The sequence below is a fragment of the Nilaparvata lugens genome, chromosome 12 (assembly GCF_014356525.2).
Source record: "Nilaparvata lugens isolate BPH chromosome 12, ASM1435652v1, whole genome shotgun sequence".
Lineage (NCBI taxonomy): Eukaryota > Metazoa > Arthropoda > Insecta > Hemiptera > Delphacidae > Nilaparvata > Nilaparvata lugens.
In genome coordinates, this window is record NC_052515.1 from 14761471 (window position 1) to 14777537 (window position 16067).

Genomic DNA, 16067 nt, shown 5'->3' on the forward strand with positions numbered 1-16067 from the left:
TGAGCAAGGAAAGTTGTGTGAGTGTACCACACCAGATTTTTTTCTAACGTACCACTATAATAGCATTGAGTTAGCAAATAGCTGGAGTTAGCGAATAGCTCGACTAAGCCAGCTAACTCCAACATTGTGAATACCCCTAGTATATTAATAAATTTTCATAGTTGAAATGATATTTTGGTATTTCATTACATTTCTTCATAGTCACAACTAGGAAAAGATAGATCTATCTGCTGTGTCTAATAACAGACAAGGATAGCAAACCAATGTTTAATCAGGTGCTAACTTTATAACGTGGAGCTCACTCCAGAAAAGAGTCTGCGGTAAAGACGTGGTCATATCTTTGGTGAGATTTAATTCAAATTGTCAGCATCGGTTGAAAGGGAAGCATATAGATTTTCCTCACAAAGTGTTCTGACAGTTTAAAGTGAATCTAAGTATACTGTGAAACCGTTAGTTGGACGGTGACTTCTCCAAGAGTCGGCTCTTTCTCCTCTTTCCATCCTTATTCCTCTTCACTCCTTCTTCCTTTTTCCATCCTTCTTCCTCATCCCATCCTTCTTCCTCTTCCCATCCTTCTTCCTCTTTCACTCCTTCCTCTTTCCATTCTTCTTTCTCTATCCATCCTTCTACCTCTTCCCTCCTTCTTCCTCACTCCACCCTTCTTCCTCATCACTCCTTCATATTTCCATCCTTCTTCCTCTCCACTCCTTCATACTCCCATCCATCTTCCTCTTCACTCCTTCTTCATTCCATCTTTCTATCCTTCTTCTTCTCTTTCTCCTTCCCCATCTTTTCCCTCCTTCTTCCTCATCCCATCATTCTTCCTCTTCACTCCTTCCTATTTCCCTCCTTCTTTCTCTTTCCATCCTTCCCTCCTTCTTCCTCTTTACCGGACCAGACATCCTTTGTCCTTTGCTGTACACCCACACACCTGAAAACCACCTGAGACCCAGTGACCCAATTTGACACCCGATTAGGTTTTGTTTATTTTTGAGTCTAGTTGTCGGTTGTTTGGTTTGCGGTGTGGAGGTTCCATTTATCATTATTTTCTCAATCATTATTGTGGTGAAGGAGTACTTGAATGTGATCAGAACTGTTATAAATAGTGAGATGAAGTCAATGGAAAAGATAGGACTACAGGATTGCCAAGTCTCCTTATTTCCACCGTCTTCTGTGGTAGATAGCATGAATCAAGTTATCTCAGTATAGCTGATATAATATTAATTGTTGTTTAACGTTGAAAGAAATAAAATATTAACTGTTTTTGTGTTAAAATTGTTCTCAATAACACCCACCAAACCATTAGCTCTCTCTCTCTCTCTTTATACAGAGTGTCCCATCATGGCTGTAACAGCCGTTGACCATAGATTTTACTCGACATTTCTGACAAAAAAGGTTCAGTGAACTTTATTCCTATCGACCTTAGTACTCGAGATGAATAGATTTTTTTCAGAATATGCCTACTTCCGGTCATTAAATACTCAATAACTCGAAAACTACTGGTCGAATTTCAATTTCAAGGATATTGTTGGAAAGAGAAAAACATTTCAAACAAGATTAATGTAATTTTATTTTTTGTTAGATATTTTGTAGTTTTTTATTAGGGCTTAAACTTGAAAAAATGCCATTCTTGAAATTCAAAGTCAATTTTCAAACCGTTTTTCTCCGGGTAATTATAGTGGTTTCAAAAATTTCTCAATTTCATAAGCTTTCGAATGAGTAAGTGACCAACCTTAGTGACTAATGAGTAAGTGACTAACCTTTTCATAAATTCGAAAAGGTAAGTTCCATGATAAAGTGTTCAAAACTGCTAATATCTGGAATAAAGACCTTCAAAATGAGGAAATTCACAAACAGCTGAAATGAGGTATAACAGCTGAAGACCATAGATTCTACATGAAATTTGTAACAAAAAGTCAAGTAAAGTTGTCTTATATCGACGTTATTTTCGAGATTTATCGATTTTTCGATATTTTAGAAAAACGTCAATAACTAGAAAACTATTGGTCAAAATCTAAATCGAAGGATATGATTGGAAACAGGAAGAAATTTCCAATAATATCCATATAATTTGTTTCTTTGACATTTTTCAGAATTCTATGTACACTTGAAGATGGAAAAAGCTCATTCGTAAAGTTCAAGGTGAATTTCAAACAGTATGAAGTTTGAACGCTCATAAAAAGTTAAAAACCGTCAATCAAACAAAACATTATCTAAATCTAATTGGAAATTTCTTCCTCTTTCTAACCATACCCTTAGAATTAGATTTCGACTGATAGTTTTCTAGTTATTGACGTTTTTCAACACTCAAGAGACAAATAATCAAAACACTTGACCGAGATGCAATCATATTACAGAGGAAACAATCAACTATTCCAAGGAACCCTTAAAAAATCTTCCGGTCCAAGTTGTTATTTGGAGTAGACGGGTTTGGAATCCGAGATCTAATACAGAAATAGTTCGTCTCCCTAAATGAAAATATAGCTGCTTTTATTCCTGTTACCACTCTATATGACTAAGCGTCTATTCCGGTTTGCCTCTCTATTATATCTATGTATCTATTGAAAGATGCATTTCAACCTGTCAGCATTACTTATGTATAACATCCAGACTTCGCATTCAAACAATGCTGTCACAAAGAATTGAATCCAGTTCCAGTCGAAAATATCTTCAGTCAGTCTTCTCCCGAAAACTCTCCACAGCATTTCAACACTACTATAGTAAAGATGAAGTTTGTAGCTTACTAAAAAAATGTTTAGGGTTTGGGATACTAACTTGAATGAAAACGATTGAATAGTGTTTATTCCACATTGAAAGATGAAAAGAAAGAATGCATTGTAATTTTTTAAAAGAGTTCAATAATTACCACCTACAAGTTACTACTACTGTAGTAAAGATGAAGTTTGTTGCTTACTGAAAAAATGTTTTGGGTTTGGAATACTTGGAAGAATTAAAAATTAAATAGTGTTTATTCCACTTTGAAAGATGAAAAAAAGAATGCATTGGATTGTTTATAAGAGTACAATAATTACCACCGACAAGTTACTTAATGGAATTTATCAGGAAAAATCGAAAGATAAATAAAAATATAAATCTCAGTACCCTTTTAAATTATTTTGTCACAAGTTTCGGACATTAATGATATTTTCAAGACTTGAAAGACTATTTTTCAAGACTTGAAAATGGCATTAATGTCCGAAACAAGTGACAAAATAATTTAAAAGGGTACCGTACTGAGATTTATATTTTATTCATATTAAAAGTAGCCCTACAGAAGAAAGACAAAATCGAAAAATTTAAACAAAAAATTTGAAAATATTTTTAAAAATCCAACCTTTTCCAAAGGGATGATAAAATTAACTCTGACTTTTTTCCATACATTTTTGTTCATTGGAGAGAATTTATATCAGAGTACACTCATAAAGAAGCGTACAGATATACGCGCCGCGAACATGAGCAATTCTCTTTTAATCAGCTGAAGCCAAGCTTTTTATATCTGTATCTTACCGTTTCTGTAAAAATACAGATATAGTCAGCTGATAAGAGTGAATTGCTCATGTTCACGGCGCGTATATCTGTATGCACGTTAAGATTAGCATTTTTGAAAATTGGTCTTCACGATAAATTTGAATGTAGAAATAGTTCAATAGAAACCCAAACAAATAGAAATTAAAAACATCTCCTTCATACTGCAGTTCTGTTGGTCTTATTTTGGGAACGTAACTTTTTTAGTCTGATACTCAGTTTTTAAGGAAGAACGACACCTATTAATAGATACGGAAGAAAGGAAATTAGAAATTTTACAACTATATTATATTTAAAACTACGAAATAGAATCTCAAACGTCTGATCTATCATTTATCTCCCGACTGAAACTTTTTTTAGTTTTTCTTGTTCTTCTACTGTCTTATTCTTCTTCTTGATCCTCTACTGTCTTCTTCTTCTTCTTCTTCATCATCTTCTTCTCCTTCTTCTTCTTTTTCTTCAACTCCTACTTCTCTCCTAGACTCTTCTTTTTGTCTCTTGTGCTTCTTCCTCTTCTCTAACTTCTTATTCTCCTTCTCTTCTTACTTCATCTTCTTCTCCTACTATCTTCTTCTTCTTCTTATTTATTTATTTATTTGTTGATACAATTAAAAATCGTATGGCATAGCCCAAAACTATTCTTCTTCTTCTTCCTCTTCTTCTTCTCTTCTTCTTCTTCTTCATTCTCACTGCGTTGCGTGAACTAATGTTCGTAATGGAGACTAGGAACCAATCACAAGCGAGTTCTGAATTAGGCTTTCTTTCTCACTAACACCTCTATACTCCGCCCACTCTCTTCTAATTGGTCGACAGTTGTACAACTCCCAATTTCGCCACCAGATGGCAGCTGTTGCTGGGTGAAGAATGATTGTACATCATATAAACTGTAATTTTCTAAGAAACTCTTCCAAAATTAAGACTGTGGACAGCTTTATACACTCTCAAACATGTTTCAATAGTTACTACTTCCTTTAAAATACCCTCACCCCACACTCATTATTATTCATAAATCAAATCGAATTCACTGTCATACTGTAGTTGTAGTTCATGGGTCGTTCGTAAGAAAGATCTAAACTCTGCAAACAAAAATATAGGCCTACAAGGTGCCCCACGAAAGGTATACCGTAACAGCCGAAGAACATAGATTCTACATTAAACAAAGAGTGAAATTACTTTGGTATTAAAATTTTCCTAACAAGTTTATAATGATTCGAAAGCTGATGAAATGGCGAAGTTTTCACATAGTTGAAAATATACTGTAAACCTGAGAATAAATCGAGAAAAAGAACATAGATTCTACATTAAACAAAGAGTAGGCCCTAGAATTATTTTGGTATTAAAATTTTCCTAACCAGTATATAGATGTATTTATTTATCTATTTATTCATTTATTGTACAAAATACTACAATCATAATAATTATAATCATGACCTTGGAGGAAAAACTAGGCTGAGCCTGTACTATTCCTCTCCAAAAATTTTGATAAAATGTTAATGTTGTCCAAAAGTTGAGATTATGATATCACACACTGACTGCTTCGTCACTTGATTTTTGGTCCAGGATAATGATTTGAAGATTCTGAATTTTGAAGGTTGACATAATACTTTGAATGTATCACAATGAATAAAAAACTTGAGAAATATACTGATCCAAAAGCTTATAAAATGGCGAAGTTTTCCTATTATTGAAAATATATTGTTACCCTGAAAATAAATCCCGAAAAACTGTTTGAAATTTTGCTTTGAGCTCGACGAATGTACATTGTTCAACTTAGAGTGCTCATTTAAAAGCTCAAAAATGTCAAACAAAGGTACAAATTGTATGAATCTTATTGGAAATTTATTTCTCTTTCCTATCATATCCTCCAAATTAGATTTTGACATAGTTTTCTAGATATTGGCGATTTAATGACGGTAAGTAGGGATATTTCAAAACTATCGAAGAATAATTTTAAATGATAGTTTTCTAGATATTGACGATTTAATGAAGGCAAGTGGGCCTATTTCAAAACTATCAATAGATCTCGAAAACTAAGGACGATATAAGAAAATTTTACTGGACATTTTTTGTTGCAAATTTAATGTAGATTCCATTATATTCGGCTGTTACACCTGTATAGCCAGATTTTCTTTAAAATGTCCGCTTTAATATTGATTGTAACAATCTGAATGATTGTATAAATAAATTGTGAAGTTAGTTTTTAGAAAATTGCGAAGTGTTTTCCTATCAATAGATTGTTTGAAATGCTGACAGTTTGAGATGAGTCTCACTCTAATAGGCACTAACTGTTGCATCTTGGGCACACTTCAAATCTCCCATGTTGACTCTGGAGATGCAATGTTTACTTAACATCTCTCTCTCACTCTCTCTGAGAGAACGAGAGAGAGAGAATGTGTGTGATAAGGAGTAGTGCTTTTAAACGCTGGCCCAAAAACCTAGATTGAAAGTCTATTGTAAAGCATTTACGAGGGAGGATGGTTTCAATAGCCGGACTTGGAGTACTTAAAATTGCGGTAATGTACCACCCCTTCACACTCACTCTCTCTCACTCTATCACACTCTCTCTGTCTCTATGAGGTCGATAAGGGCTCAAGGCACTTATAGAGCTTTCAGTAACCCAACCGTTACACTACAGTTTACCGTGTTTTTCTCGGTATAAAAACGCTCTATTGGTTTTAGCTGTTGCACAATATTGATAAAGACAGCTTCTCGTGGAAAAACAACAAAACTAAAGTATGAGTAATGTATGATAGTACGGGAAGTAAATGTGGACAGTAATCTAGATTTATACTGCACTACAGTGGAAGGTTTTTTAATATATAGTCAGCGATTTTTTTAGTAGATAAGACGTGATAGAGAATTTTTCATATTGATATGGTGACTATGTGACTATTTAATGGTTGTAGTGGTAATTTGGTTTCAAAAATCATTTATATTGTTCTATTTTGGGTAGTATAGTACTATGGTGAGGTCCACGTTATAATGGCAGTGTCCGATTAGCGATGGTATTGATATCCTTGTCTATCATTCAACAAAGCGGATAGCGCTATCTCAACAGAAAAAATAGGTCTCTAAAAACATGGGCTGAAAAAACCGTAACTGAAGCAAAAAACTTTCTTCAAAAGGTAAAAATATAATTTCAATCTGTATTATTCAACATTCATTCCAATTATGTTACCCAGTTCAATAATTAGCCCCACCTTTAATTACTTTATAGTGGAGGTGATGATGTGTTGATTAAAAGTGAATTGCTCATGTTCGCGGCGCGTAAATCTGTACGCACCTATAGATATCTCATATTGAAAAATAACTTAAAGACGTTTCATATACTAAGAAAAACTAAAAATAGAGTTTTAAAGATACGAGTCAGATGGTCGAAAAACGCACGTTTCGTCAACAAATCCATAACGGAGATCGTCAATGAAAAGCTACTAAGATCTTGGAATAACAAAGGGTTGTTAAAAATTTATAGCCACTGCCCAACTATCAAAATGTCGTCCAAAGCGACAGAATAAGAAACACTTTTGTTTTCACTCCGTTCCAGAGCTTAGTTAGAAGAAGTTCTATTATTTGATGAGTAGTCTACCCGATCAATAAAACCAGGCTCTCAATATATAGGCCAGTATATAAATGTATCTATAAATGTGTACACAAAATATAGAATGGTATGTATACATAATATATATAACAATGGCGCTACCCTATCGAGTTGGACTGGACGACCCACTTTATTTGAGAAGATGGGCAATTATTAAATAATTGAATCAGCTTGGTTTCAATCTATTATCACACAGCTACCAACTGTATAACATATAAACTATCTATATATATAAAAGCGAAATGGCACTCACTCACTGACTGACTGACTGACTCACTCACTCACTCACTCACTCGCATAACTAAAAATCTACCGGACCAAAAACGTTCAAATTTGGTAGGTATGTTCAGTTGGCCCTTCAGAGGCGCACTAAGAAATCTTTTGGCAATATTTTAACTCTAGGGGTTGTTTTTAAGGATTTAAAGTTCGTCTTTTAGCATGTATATTCTTCTTCTCCCAATCTCTTAATTATAATTGAAATTTCCATATCATATGTTACTATAGAACTATAATCTAGATAGAGTACCTCTCTTCGAAACAGTTGTTAACTGGCAACTAAATTAATAATTTTGTCAGGTTGGCATTAAGTTGAGTTGACTTTGTTAGGTTGGCACCAAGTTGAAGATTTAAATGCATTTATCGCGGAGAAATTGATTGGGCACTGCTACTTCAATCCTGGGAATATTATATTACTAGCAGTCAGGCTCGCTTCGCTCGCCATATCCACAGCCAGCCGTTTAGTCTGGACCCCCGACTGGATTGTCCTAACATATGATAAAAATGCCCAAATGAAAAATGCAGGCGAGCGAAGCGAGCCTGCTGATCTCATTCTTGGACGATCCAGCCGGGGGTCCAGGGGGCGGAGCCCCCTGGCTAGACGGATATGGCGAGCGAAGCGAGCCTGACGGCTAGTGTTTGTATATAGCAGATACTTTGGTGATATTCACTTCAAACTGTCAGTATTGGTTGAGTGGGAAGTGTTGATGTTATCTATGAGGAATGCTGACAGAAGATAGTTTACAGCTGACAATCACAGTTCAGTAACCTATATAATTATTATTATTAATAACAAAGAGAATGTGTAATTAGATTCTAAATTTTTGTTGTTAATAATATTGCTTTTCATTTGTAATAATAGTATTTACTAGACCGGCATGCCCCAACCCCCCAACTAATGGGTCGGGGATTTGAGTGGACACGGTGCAAATTTTGAAAATTGATTTTAATTTACTGACTCCTCAGTATCAATATTGTTCAATTTTAAGGAAGTTATGTTCTATCAACTATTATCAATCAGTAGGTTTTAATACTGTATAGATGTTATTGTTATTCAATCCTTGGAGGGGTGGACGAGAGAAGAGAGTCCGCTTTGTAACTCACTCACTCTTTCACTTTTTACTAATACTCTCTCTCTCTCTCTCTCTCTCTCTCTCTCTCTTTGGTAGAGAGTAAGTGGGAAGGATATTTTGGATATTCTTTCCGAAGAATGGACATTGATATGTCCAAAGCTCCGCCAATTTATGTAGATGCTTAACAATATTATCTATAGTTATTCCAAATTGCTTTTTTACATATCATATACAGTTCAATAATTATTTTCTTAGTCAATATCTCTCACTCCATCTCTCTTCGATCACACACTCCCTCTTCTGCACTCACACAATCTCTCCCTCGTCCTCTCTTCATTGCTCTCAGTCTCTCTACCTCTTCTGCTCTCCTTTCAATCTCTCACACACTCTCTCTCACTCACTCTCTCTCCCTCTCTCTCTCTCTCTCTCTCTCTCTCTCTCTCTCTCTCTCTCTATGTAATTGTGTTGGCCTGGTTGGGTGGTGGAGGGAACCAAACGGTTCCAACCAGGAGAAAAATAAATCAATCAGTCAACTAATCAATCACTTTCTCTCTCTCTCTCTCTCTCTCTCTCTCTCTCTCTCACACACACACTCACTCAAACTCTCTCTCTCGGTCTCTCTCTCACACACACTCACTCTCTCTCTCTCGCTCACTCACACACACTCTCTCTATCAAGATGTTGCTGTAATACTCTCCCTCACAATATTATTTCCTAGTAACCTATTTATCGATTTCATAGACATGTAGGCCTAGTAAACAGCTCTGTGATGAAGGAGGAAGACAGAAATAGTTTACATCAATTCCAACATTTGAAAAATATTCATCTGAAAATTTGGTCTGATATTTGAAAAAAGTTTCAACAGGCTAAAAGTATTGAATCTATTTGTATTATTGATTTATTGCATAACTGAATCTTTATAATAATAGGCTATATTATAATAAATGAATAACATTGGTAGAATATTATACTACACTGGAATTTCGCAATTTATATATTATTCAATCCTCTACCTTATTCATCAATTTCTATTCCATTTTTAAAGGATTTCTTATCAATGTTTAGAATGGAAAAATATTTTATATAAATTATACTCAGTATTTTGCCTCTTCTATTATTGTTTTTCAAAGATCAGACTAATTGAAAAGAGCACCTTCAATAATTACTAAATAAAATTCTGTACTGTACGCATATTATAAAACAGAAAGACACCTGCATAAGAATAATTTCAATAGAATTAAACTGCTTTCTGTACGTATTTGCTTATTCCTATTTGTTTTCCATTGTGTATTGTTCTATGTTCTCATTTTTTCAATGAGCCATGATGTTTCATTGTGAATAGGCCTATCAAGGTTTCACAATAAAAATAATAGACTATTGCTGTATTCGAAGACTCTTGATTACATTAAGGTCCTAAAATACTAAACTATTGTTTAATTTAAATAATTTAATAGTCTCAATGATGTGTTTTCGTTTCAATTACAGCATTACTAAACCCAAATCGGATCTTACACATATTGTGAGAAGCTTGGACTCACTTATCAGTGATAATAAAAAAATTATGGGATACCGTACAGTACAATTAATTCTCAAGTTAATGCACAAAAAATAAGGGTTCTCAGACACAGACAATAATTTATTATGACACAGTCTAGTCTAATTAAAATGAATATGACATCATGTTTGGCCTGATGACATCTTCTCTAGTTCGCCAAATAATTTAGATAGGTCACCGTTTGTAAAACAATAATATGATTATAGTAGCCTAATAAGATTGACAGATAGGGAGTATTGATATTTGGTTTACAGGCTACGTCTGTCGAAAATTCAAATTAACATTTAGGAACTTTCTTTGAGTTACCTACACAACAAACTTCTATGTACAAAATAAAAAAATGCACTTGTTCTAAAGGGAAAGATTTGAAATAAACGTGAGAAGGTTCTAAATAACTTGAACCTACCAAGTTATACTTGGTAAAGTTCATTAGAATCAGAAGATGGTAGCGGTACAACAGGTTTTTGACATGGTGAAAACGCTTAACTATTATTTCAAATTGCAGTATTTATCATCAACTTACCTCTTAAAATTCCATTCTAACTCCTTGTAATGCAGTAAACAAACAGGCAACAGGTCAATCCAAAATGTTGTTGAACACGAAAATAACCTCCAAATCACACTTCACTAACCAAAATACAACACAACCCGTTGATTTTAGTTTATCTTGTACATTTAAAACACGTATTCATTGCTTGGAAACTTTGTAAACACACCGAAGACTAAAATACTGACAACAATAAAATTTGGTTACACGAAACTACACGATATAAACACGGTGAACACAGAACTGAACAAGGAAAATAACAAGAAGTCAAGACATTGCATAGCTCCAGTGATGCCACTTCGAAATTTCCCTTTGTTCTGCTCAAACTGCTTTCTGTCTCTTGAAACTTCAACAGAATTTTATAACATGATAATGGATGTTTCAGATCATGAATTTCATCATGGGAATTATTAAAATCATCATCAACATGAAAAAATATCACTTATCAAAATAAAGCAAGAAATGATAAAAAAACAAATAATAGACCGGTTTGATTCAGTGCGCGCATCCTGTTGATGAACTTTAGAACTATGAGACTACTTCCCGCGGTGTTTGAAACTCAACAATGGATATATGATTAAAACCGGCTTGTTTTTTGTCTAAACAAATAAATTATATTTGTAACAATAAATTGACAAATATATAATAAAATATTCCTGGTTAACAATTATCCATGAATTTTTCAATCAAATGTAGCTTTCAGCTTATTAAAAAAATATTATAATATTAAGTCTTCATCAGTAAGAACTTAGGAATATTTTTCTTGTCTCTTCAAATAAATAATTAAAAACGTTATTACTGATAAAATTAGTAGATTTTGAGGTGGATAAAAAGTTAAAACTGTCAAAAAAGCTCATTTTTTAATCATTTACAACTATAGTTGTGAATTAAAATATTATTAATAATAAATATTGAAGTAGGTTAATAGCTCATGTATTTAGTATTCTGGACTAATGGCTTATACAATTTTTATTTTGTATGGAGTACAAAATTATGTGTAAGCTTATATGATTGCAACCCTTATAATATATTCAGAGAGGTCAATGACGTTTTTACATTCATTTCAAGTTAGAAAAACTAAAAGAGAAGCTATATTTGAAAAATAATGTTATAATTCACACAATGTAGGTATTGTTTTAGAGTATTACAGCGAATTTCACTTGTATGAATGTTTTCTTCCAATGTGATAGAAAATTGCAAAATGATACATTATTTCCAATACAATAGAATATTTTATTATAAATCAATTAATCAATTTTACATTTAAATAACTACGTACCGGTACCTAATTACTCATTACATCACTCACACAAAAATGTTACAGTAGACATTATTATATTTTGCTCTCTAGGTACTTTTTATATGCTACATTTTTACAATAATATTTTTGAAACAATCTTTAGCAATAATTACAATATGACTAGGCTACCACATGTGCAATTTTAGTATTTTAAATATCAAAATTTTGTAGAAACAGTCACAGGCCTTGTATTTGATACATTATAAATTATAACTGATGATGAATTTACACAGGAATATTAAGTAAAGTCAATCATACCTTATATTAGTAATAGGTATCACTAAAACTTAAGTGTCACAAAAGATATCGTAGCAATGGAATTGTCTAATTTTGATTTTTTTATTCTCCGGCAATAAAGAGTATGTATTACCAATAAATTGATAATAAATAATATCACAAATTAATTATATTATCATACTAATGAAATTTTCTAATTTGGATTTCTTTCATTCTCTGGCAATAAAGAATATGTATTACCAATAAATTGATAATAAATATTATCACAAATTATCATACTAATGGAATTTTCTAATTTGGATTTCTTTTATTCTCTGGTAATAAATAATATGTAATACCAATAATTATTGATGATAAATAGTATGAAATTTTCTTTCATTTATATAGCCTATAGCCTATTATGTTATGTATAAATTGCTTTTTAACAATAATAAATCACTTGAATTAGGCTATAATGCATCATCACCCATCAATAATTACCAAATAAATCAATTCCTATTAATGTATTTCTAGACCTTTCCAGAAATAATTTGAAATCTTCATAAGTAAGGATTTTCCAAAATCTCTTATCTTATTTCTAGTTCTTGAAATGAAGACATAAATGTTCTGCCATGAATCAAGTCGATCCTCATTTATGTATTTCTAGTCCTTTCCAGAAATAATCTGGATTCTCCATGATTTTTCAATATTTCTTATCTTATTTCTAGTTCTTGAAATGATGACGAGAATGTTTTGAGATAAATCAAGTCCTTATTTGTGTATTTCTAGACCTTTCCAGAAATTATCTGGATTCTCCATAATTCTTCAATATTTCTTATCTTATTTCTAGTTCTTGAAATGATGACATGAATCAAGACCTCAATTATGTATATCTAGACCTCTCCAGAAATAATCTGGATTATTCATAAGGATTTTTCAACATTTCTTATACTATTTTATTTCCAGTTTTTCTAATAATTTTATTGAAATAGGTAGTTATTATTCACTTGTAAGGCCGTTTACGTGCTACAATTACAATGTTTGACGATTTACTGCCGCAAGTAATCGTTGAACTACTTGGTATCAAACTTTTCGGAATAACTGCCACCGGTGTTCCAGTACTGGATCTCATCAGTTTGACACTGGCAGGTCTATTAGTCAGAGTTAATTTCGGCTTTAAAAATGTTTCCAGTGTTGACCTGTGGCGATTTACTGGTGGAGTGGTCACAACAGATGAATAGATAACTGCAGTGCTTGTACCAGGAGACTGAGCAATTTTACTAGTGACAGAGATGGGAGTAACATGTGTGATACCAGGAGTAACATGAATAATACCAGGAGTAGCATGAGTTATACCAGGAGTAGCATGAATAATACCAGGAGTTACATGAGTGATACCAGGAGTATGAGAAGTACCAGGAGTTACATGAGTGATACCAGGAGTAGCATGAGTAGAACCAGAAATAACATGAGTAATACCAGGAGTTACATGAGTTATACCAGGAGTATGAGAAGTATCAGGAGCTACATGAGTAGTACAACCATGAGTAACATGAGTAGAACCAGAAGTAACATGAGTAATACCAGGAGTTACATGAGTAATACCATGAGTAACATTGGTAGAACCAGAAGTAACATGAGTAATACCAGGAGTATGAGAAGTAACAGGAGCTACTTGGGTAGTACCACATTGAGTAGAACCAGAAGTAACATGAGTAATACCAGGAGTATTGGTAGTATCAGGAGAATCAATTGTATCAGGAGTAAGAATATCACCAGGAGCAATACTCGGAGTATGAGTAACAGGAACAAAGCCAGAAGTATGGATAACAGGAGAAATACTAGGAGTTTTAATAACAGAATTATGAGTGATGGTAGAGTCGATGACACTAACAGGAGTTGATGGTGGAGGAGTTATAGAAAGGGGGTTCTTCTCTCCCTTGATTCCAGCAGAAAAACAAACCCTTGTAGTTACTATTGGAATAGTATTTTTTTGTTTATTTGGATTGAAAGAAGTTGATAATGACTTGGAGTTAGGTCTATTCCCAGCAGAAATAGACACTCTAGGGTTTGAGATCTTGTGACTTGTGATGGTGTTGGGTACTGACAAAGCAGTAGTGTTTCTAGTTGAAGGAATAGATGAAAATGGTTTAGGGTGGAATTTAGAAGTGAGGCACTCATGTGTATTGTTTTCAGATGTAGCCACAATTGGTTTAGCATCATTTTTGGTGGGAATTGGAGATAGAATGGCAGGAGTGGAATTGATTTTAGGATGGTTAATACAAGGAGAACTTGCAGATTTGGCGTTCTGATTGAAGAAAATGCGAGCAGTTGATTCAGGTTTCCGAACAGGTGGCATTGTCATCACCTGAATTTGCAAAATATAGCAAGAAGCAAGTGGAACAGGATCCCATTCTAGATTGAACATAGTGTAGGTTTTGTCCGACAATATGAACCTATTCATCACCTTCTGAGGCGTTACTTGCAGCGACCACAGATCGTCCACCATGGTCACTTTATCAAGGTATTCCCCTATCCTACCCGACCACATGTATATCTTGTCCTCAATCACAACCAAGCTGTGCCCGGTGCGGGGAGGGGGCAAACTGTGATTCAAGGACTCCTCATCGAGCTTCTCCCATTTGCCGGCGACCAGATCGAAGCAGCAGAGCTCTTGTGGTTTGAAGAAGTGGGATTTCCCGAGGATCTCATCCGGAGGTGCCCATCCGCCAAACACAAACATCCTCGACCCAGCGATAGTTGCCGCATGCATGGAGCGTGCAGGGGGTGTGTTCCTGCCCCAAGGCACAATGTACTCGCTCCACGTGTATGTGTTGATATCCAGACTCCACACGTCATCCAGCCGGTAACCATTCATGCCTCCATAGATGATCAGTTTCTCCTCATGCAGATTAGGTTTGTACAAACATGCACTATGCGATTCCCGGCCTACAGGCTGAGCACCATTGGCCACAATCAGACGCCATGTACAGGTGTCATCCGAACCCAAATCCAAGGCGTAGAGATCGTTCAGGTACAAAAAGTGACCGTTTGGGTCAGTCACACCAGCGAACAGGAGTATCAGATGGTTGTTGACCTTTGTGAAGCTATGGCCAACCCTGGCACAAGGTGGAGGTGTGCCAGGAGCCAAGCTTGGGAACATCGGGTCCCATTGCCAAGTTGACAAACTCAGATAGTACAAGTCGTTCAAAAATCTTTTGCTACTCACCATACCACCAAACAGATACATTTTGTTTTCAATCACTGCTGCTCCAAACCCGGCGCGTTCGGGTAGTGATAGTATTGGCACCTTCTTCCATTCTTTGGTTTCCATCTTCAGGATGAACAAGTCACTGAAGAATGTTTTGCCGTCTCCCCCTCCATGGATGATAAGCAGGTTGTCCTTGACCACAGCTCTGTATCCATGGCGGGGGGGTGGCGCCTCTCCTTCTACTTCCACTTTCTCCCATTTCACTTTCAAAGTTGCTGCAACAACACAAAAATTAATTTTTTAATTTTTTCAAGATTTAGAAGTATTATTAACATGTTGTTGCTAAGAAATCTTCAATATGTTTTGTTTGATATTATTACATTTATTTCATTCAAATTTACTTTTTTTCATTGATCTTTTACTCTTATCTTTGTTATGGCTTTAACACTATAATTTACAGTACCATATGTTTTGGTATTATGATATGTTATTGTTATTATGTTATTAATGTGTTTTATTCAGCTATCAAGTTGGTGAAATGTAGTTATTTCTGTACTAGAAAATCATGCAGGCCATTTCAGGCCATAAATTGATAAAACGCAATAGATCCAGAACCAGTCAGTAGGTAACCTGGAACTCACCCCTACACACAGAGTAATAATAATACTATTAATTTTATTGTATAGTGCATTTTAAAGAATAAAGAATTTTGAATTGAATTGATTGTGATCAAATTTTCTGTATCACATCCTACAACAAAACAATG

At 34.4% G+C, this 16067-nt stretch overlaps 2 protein-coding genes across 3 annotated transcripts in view; both read right to left on the reverse strand.

Moving 5' to 3' along the window:
• The window catches only part of LOC111056542, a 183376-nt gene extending 172546 nt beyond the window's left edge, over window positions 1-10830 (reverse strand). The window contains 1 exon segment of the mRNA XM_039439458.1: window positions 10551-10830. The gene's annotated coding sequence lies outside the window, so the exon portion shown is untranslated.
• Window positions 10831-11551: 721 nt separating this feature from the next.
• Window positions 11552-16067, reverse strand: part of LOC111055362 (host cell factor 1-like) — a 119428-nt gene continuing 114912 nt past the window's right edge. For both annotated transcript variants that reach the window (XM_039438905.1, XM_022342549.2), the window contains one exon: window positions 11552-15576. In XM_039438905.1, the coding sequence (XP_039294839.1) occupies window positions 13094-15424 (2331 nt within the window). In that variant the 5' untranslated portion in view covers window positions 15425-15576 and the 3' untranslated portion in view covers window positions 11552-13093. The remainder of the gene's footprint in view (window positions 15577-16067) is intronic.